Genomic DNA, 6,643 nt, shown 5'->3' on the forward strand with positions numbered 1-6,643 from the left:
ATTAAATACTCCCTTAGGTCACACACACAGGGTAAACAGTATACTGTATATGCAGTTCGCGAAAGGAGGTAAAAGTCACTAAACTTTTGGGACGCAAGAGAAAATGAACACTGAATCTCAAGTCAGCAAGATGCCTGTTTTGGGAAAAACCTTATGAATAATTATGCATTGCATAACTACTTTTCCTCACTAGGTAATTTTCCCTATTGAAACCCCTTGATCTTGTAGCAACCTGCTTTTCCAACAAAGGTTGTAGCTTGGCAAGTAATAATAATAATAATAATAATAAAATAATAATAATAAAATAATAACAATAATAATAATAATAATAATAATAATAATAATAACAATAATAATAATCTTAGAAGCTTGGACTGGGCTGTGGATGATATAAAGTATCTTCTTTAAGTAATACGCAAAGCCAAAATTTACCTTAAAGTTTTTAAGACTAACGTAACTAATGGGATATTTTCAACATGAATTAAAGCAATTAGACTTGATTTTATTAGTCGTAAACATATAAAGTTGACATAAAAGAAATAACTAGAGAATTGGTTGTATATATGTACAAACTGTTGCTGTCGAAATGCGACCAGTGAGATGGACTACCATTGACCAAAATTACATCGTATAGAAACCTGAGAGAGAGAGAGAAAGAGAGAGAGAGAGAGAGAGAGAGAGAGAGAGAGAGAGAGAGAGAGAGGGGGGGGGGGAGGGAGAGAGAGAGAGAGAGGGGGGGGGAGGGAGTTGGTGGTACAGAAAGCCTCTGCTAAAAAATTATTGGCATATTTCAGATTTCTCTTAAAAGTTAACTCTCAGGGTCGGTGAAAAATGCACTTCCTAATCGTAATTTGACATTTCCATTAGCTTGAGATTTTGCTACAATTCGAAAGTTATATTTCTATATACTGACAAGCAATTCAAATAGATTAATCAATCCCAATATGTATACGTATACCGGAAGGTTGGATTCTACTTCCTGTTGTCTCGCTTTTCAAATGTAACTATTTTTTCTTTGTAAACCCTACTTCGCCAATATCTTACAAATGTCAACGAGCTGAACTAGGTGATTTGAAGGTTATCAATAAGAGTCAGTTACTTGGTTTTAAATCGGGGAAGAGACATATGAAGATTTCACGGTATATCTTTTCGAAGAGCAATCTATTTATTCGAAGAACTTGTTACGTAGGCATTCTTGATTTAACCCCTGCTACTCTTGGACATATAAGAAAAGTGGTGCATGCGGTAACAAGTATGGCGCGACTTTACTTAAAGAATTTTTTCATTTACATAGATTTGTTAAGACTTCAGCATAATTCATAATCATAGTTTCACAACTATTGCGTTTGTGCAGTTTGAGGAAGTTATAATTAATTATCTTGAAACATTTATAAAACAATAAATAAGACTCTTTAACGACCTTCCACTCGATGTCAAGAATAGCAATAATGTGGCAGCTTTCAAGAAAAACCTGAAGACTTATCTTTTTAGAAAGTGTTATAATAGTGACCTGAAAACTATTAAGCCTGAATACAAATGCTAGCGAAATAACTGATAACGATACAGAGCAAAATATTAACTGGAAAGAAATGATTTTTTCACACACCAAGGCCCGCCTGAACAGACCTTTAGTGTCTGATGGAGGGCGAGAAATAAACCCGTAAAGTAAAGTAAAGTAAATTGAACACCTACCTTCAGAATAATTCTTCTTCCGCTAAGAATACGCTGTTCGCTGACTCTTAGGAGTTGCTTACCAAATCAATAATGGGGACTTCATATTTTCCCTTTGGCTAATGGTTGCAAAATCTCAGAAAATATCTTAACGAAATCCTCCTTCAACGTGCCTGTAAAATTATGACCAATTTAGTCTATGCAGGATGAAGACATTACTTTTGGTAACTGTATTATGTTAAAAACAAGCATAAATATAACACTTATTAACTTCCGAAACAAATCGATAAAGTTACATTAAAATTTTTCGCTACAGCATTATTTGCTTAAGCAAATATAAGTCTTACACAGGAATGTGGAATTATGATATTTTACAAAAATTTAATTTCTGACTCCTGACACCAGCGAGATCTGAAACCATGAATAATCAAATTAATCACGAGCATCAACAATAGATTTTTTTTGTTCACAAAGCTGGTCAAATTTACTGTTATTTTTCTTTATGGCTAAGAAAGGGAACCAAGTTGTTGGCCGATGGCCCTGTGCCTGTTCAGAGGGTGTTGAATTTGTGGAGCTGGGGACAGATGATAATTCATCTATTCAAAGAAAATATATTTAATAAAAATCCAAATTACGAGGCAAACGCGTATTAATTAACTACCTAGATGAACTGTAATGGCTTACTGTACAAGGGCTGGGAAATAAGCATCTGCAGGGCAGTGAACATTGAAGAAAAATAACAACAACCTGGACTTTGCTAGTTTACTAGTAGATACACGCATCTGATTAATAATAAAAAAAAAATATGAATATGAGCTGAACTGCTCTACGCAGCAGTCAAGCGATTACTTCAAAAGAAAATAAGAGAGATTATGAAATAACGTAACTGCAAAACATTAGGAATGATGATTTGAATACGGTTGTACGAGCCTATTTTTTAATGAACTTGCTAACAGATGTAGTGTTTTGGTGATGAAAATGATACTTATTGAAGACGGAGATTTTTAGCTATAAGATGAATAGGGGAGGTGAGGATTTAGTCGGAAAAGTACCCAATAGCATTCAACAGGGTGAAACGTGGAAGCAAGATCAAGGAAACCACAGGGAAAGAGCACGAAGAGAACCTAGTTAGGGTGGGAATTCAAGCAGAAAAGACAGATCAGAAGCTTATGCGTTATACTTATTTATACGTAACCCTGGTATGTGCGTCTTGCGTACAAGTGATGAGCGGTTTCAAGACTGCATTGAAAAATACCTAACAATTTTCATGCAGTGCTGAAAACCTTTATTTATTAAGTGCAACAAATCTTACAAAGGGTTTTCTGTACAAGGAATGCAGAGCTAAAGTTTAACCTTGTGTAGGTCTTTGCATGCAAGAATGACAATTTAAACTGGCAATATTGTCTTAGCTTACAGTAGTCCATGTACTAAATGACGACAATGCTATGTTGCTGATGCAGTAGTGGCACAACTTAAAATTTAGAAAACTAGAATTATATAGCTAACGACCCATTTCACACTTTAGTTACTTACCCTCACACTTGCACGTCTTCTCAAACTACTGATTGAATGTTGGGTAGTAGATGCCGAGAAAAAGTTACAGGTTTAGGCTTACTGTAGGCATACTTGGTGATAAGTATCAATTTTCTTAACGTTCAAATCAGACTGTTCTGTATTATCTTGGCAGGCTCAGTCACCAAACATTCTCCAAAAGTTTGATTTTCACAAACTGATTATTTTGAGATCTATAGCCTAGCGTTGGATTCTGTGACCAGACGTCCCATATTTGACGGGATTGTCTCATACAAGGTCTATGGAATATTATATAGACATTGGTCCCATATCTATGACATTTGCCCGTGTCCCGTATCGAACCCCTGGGACGCCTTTTGTCACGTATTTTCAATCTGAAAAAATACAATGAAATATTAGTTATAATATCCTTTAAAGCTGTAAAACATACTTTATTGCAACATTGTATTTTTTTGAAACATGTAATGAACAGTTGTTTAATAAAAATCCACAATGAACACACTTCAAAACTAAAGAAGTCAATGAACAATTTAGGCCCAGCTGAGGACTTTGCACTACGTCACGACGTGACTAACCTCATGCAAGTTGCGTGTTAACGTTGTTTAACTGGCTGGCTAATTGGTGTCCTTCTATGATAAACCACGGGATTTGTTGGAAGGACTGGTGTCCTAACCTATGTTAAATTGAAACAAGTATTTATTCCTTTTTTTTATGTAAATTTCACGCAAGAAAAACGCTAGTTATCATTTGGTAGCAACTGTATTAAAAGTGATTGTCCTCTTGGTACTAGGCCACCAAAAATTGTATCTGGAGATCTCGTTATGCTATGCCACATTTTTTTTTTTTTATCTAAAAGGAATAATACATTAAAGACCCTGGGGTAAAAGAATGCCGCTTGTATGTTTAAAATTACAGATTAAGTTAACATCAATGATTTCCAATAGTTTTGGCAAGATTAATTAACAAAACAACAACCAGTTAGCAACTTACCTGTACGTTCTCACGTGCAAAGTAAAAAAAAAATAGAAAAAAAAGTCGACCATTAAACACCACAGACAATAAATTAGCCGCTAAATACCAGAATCGTCATTGTTGTCTCGCCAGTCACAGAGGAAGGAAGTCGGCCGTCATGGGAGGGATGGAGACTTCTCTAGGACTATGGGTTTTAATGCTTATTCTGATTTTAGAATTTTGTGGTAAGCATAAATTAACACTTTTATTATTTTGAGGTATTTTTTATAGACAACTCCCTTCCTCCATGGTGGTGATTGGCTTATCTGTTATGTATAATGAGAGGCGTGCATTAGAAGAACGCAGTAAAAGAAATTGCTGTAATTATTATTATTTTGTATTTGATTAAATATGACTGATAATTATTCATCGACTTTATTACAAGAATCAGTGTTTATGAAATCAAGAAAAGTTGTGCAATTACTTAAAAGTGAAGGTATTCTGAACCAGCACTTTATAATGCTTATCGCGAGTAATTTTCAAATCTAAATAGTCTAAGGTGTGCAGAATCCATCAACATGAGAACAGATTACCTCGAATAATAATTGATACTTTATTTATCTGGAAAAAAATGTGAATTACAATCGACGAATTATAGGTTTGCTAAAGGTTTAGGTTATGGCTGAGTGAATTAACATAGGTCTATATCAGACTAAAAGATGACTCGTGGAAGAGAACCAGTTTTTTACTGTGATTAGGAAAATGAGAGAGAGAGAGAGAGAGAGAGAGAGAGAGAGAGAGAGAGAGAGAGAGAGAGAGAGAGAGAGAGAGAGAGATAAAATCATTGATATTTTACAGTAATTAGTGTTCTTAATTTTGTCTATGAAAACTTTTGGAGTAAATGAAAATTTTTGAATACGGACAGTATGTAAGTTGGAGGCATATTTTAATACCCTGAGCTTTTACACAAGGTACAAATAAGGTTAAAAGTTTCAGCCGATTTCGAAATAATGATATTGATTTCTGATATAGTATCCACTTCCGCTCTACCCCATAGACTACTACACAACATCAGGCGTAAGTTAATTGTTAATTATCTTACTTGCGTATATATTTCAGTACGTTATAATTTCTTATCGCATTTGACCACTTAGTACCAAGATTCGTGAAATTATTGATCCATTCCAACAATTTGGGACAATTTAATAAATACCAATATTAATAACCAAACTGCAATAAATGCAGCTATTTCTAGTTCGCTGCAGGGCAAGGGCCTCACACATGTCAATAACACTAAGTTATCTTGAATGATTTTCTAATAATTTGTAATGATGCAAACTTTAGACTTTTAAGAGCTACTCTGTTTTTATTATTATTATTATTATTATTATTATTATTATTATTATTATTATTATTATTATTATTATTATTATTATTATTACTTGCTAAGCTACGACCCTAGTTGGAAAAGCAGGATGCTATAAGCTCAGGGGACCCAACAGGGAAAATAGCCCAGTGAGGAAAGGAAACAAGGAAAGATTAAATATTTCGAGAAGAGCAACATTAGAATAAATACCTCCTATATAGACTATAAAAAGTTTAACAATAAAGTTTAACAATACAAGAGGAAGAGAAATAAGATAGAATAGTGTGCCCGAGAACTTTAACCCACGACAGTGGAATGCCATGTTGCAAGATACAGAAATTGTGATGTGCATAGTGGGTTTTCAATAATTTTCTTAGATCGTAGTTCCTCGAAGTCGATTACCTTCATAACCGTCAATAATTTTCCTACCAAAGAAATTCATTCCATATCCTATTGAATGGTCAATTGACCTTATACTTTCGGAAATCGAAACTCGCAATGATGATAAATCGTAAATCTATTGCATTTGATCAATCAACTTATCTCGCTAACTACAAAACTAAATGAAAATGTTCATTTCAGACCAATATCAATTGAGAGTGCAGTTAAATGTTATACCCAGCTTTATGTATTCAGTCCATAAAGCTTTGTATCTTGCTTACTACTGATAGGAATTCTAAAAATGCTATCGAGTTCGTCGTAGAGGTCAGAACATGTGGTGAAAATTGGTGAAATATTGAGTGGTTGTTCTTAAATTTGTCTTTAAATAGCTGATGCAAGAATTGTATTAATAAGCTTCGAAACCGGTATATTTTGTCACAAAAAACGACGACAGCAAGTAGGCCAGATTTCTCTGCCGCCTCCTCCTCCTACTCCTCCTTCGCCACCTACTACTACTACTACTACTACTACTACTACTCCTCCTCCTCCTCCTCCTCCTCCTCCTCCTCCTGTCGCCGCCTACTACTACTACGCCGTCTCTTCCTCCTCCTACTACGTAGTCGCCGCCGCCTACTACTACTACTACTACTACTACTAATACGCCGTCTCCTATTACTCCTCCTCCTCCTCCGGTGCCTACTACTACTACTACTAATACGCCGTCTCCTATTATTCCTCCTC

The 6,643-nt window shown here is 35.0% G+C and overlaps 1 protein-coding gene and 1 long non-coding RNA gene across 3 annotated transcripts in view; one reads left to right on the forward strand and one right to left on the reverse strand.

Annotated features, from left to right (window-relative positions):
* Positions 1 to 1,698: 1,698 nt before the first annotated feature.
* Positions 1,699 to 6,643, reverse strand: part of LOC137620243 (uncharacterized) — a 143,157-nt gene continuing 138,212 nt past the window's right edge. Inside the window, exons 3-5 of the long non-coding RNA XR_011040024.1 lie at positions 3,780 to 3,877; positions 3,205 to 3,578; positions 1,699 to 1,844 (exon numbers count right to left, since the gene is read on the reverse strand). This is a non-coding gene — a long non-coding RNA (uncharacterized lncRNA). The remainder of the gene's footprint in view (positions 1,845 to 3,204; positions 3,579 to 3,779; positions 3,878 to 6,643) is intronic.
* LOC137620241 (peroxisomal N(1)-acetyl-spermine/spermidine oxidase-like) overlaps positions 4,290 to 6,643 on the forward strand; it is a 13,992-nt gene continuing 11,638 nt past the window's right edge. The window contains exon 1 of one of the 2 annotated variants that reach the window (XM_068350480.1): positions 4,290 to 4,400. In XM_068350480.1, coding sequence (XP_068206581.1) covers positions 4,334 to 4,400 — 67 coding nt within the window. In that variant the 5' untranslated portion in view covers positions 4,290 to 4,333. The remainder of the gene's footprint in view (positions 4,401 to 6,643) is intronic. The other variant, XM_068350481.1, reaches the window with a different exon arrangement.

Source organism: Palaemon carinicauda, chromosome 26 (genome assembly GCF_036898095.1).
Source record: "Palaemon carinicauda isolate YSFRI2023 chromosome 26, ASM3689809v2, whole genome shotgun sequence".
Lineage (NCBI taxonomy): Eukaryota > Metazoa > Arthropoda > Malacostraca > Decapoda > Palaemonidae > Palaemon > Palaemon carinicauda.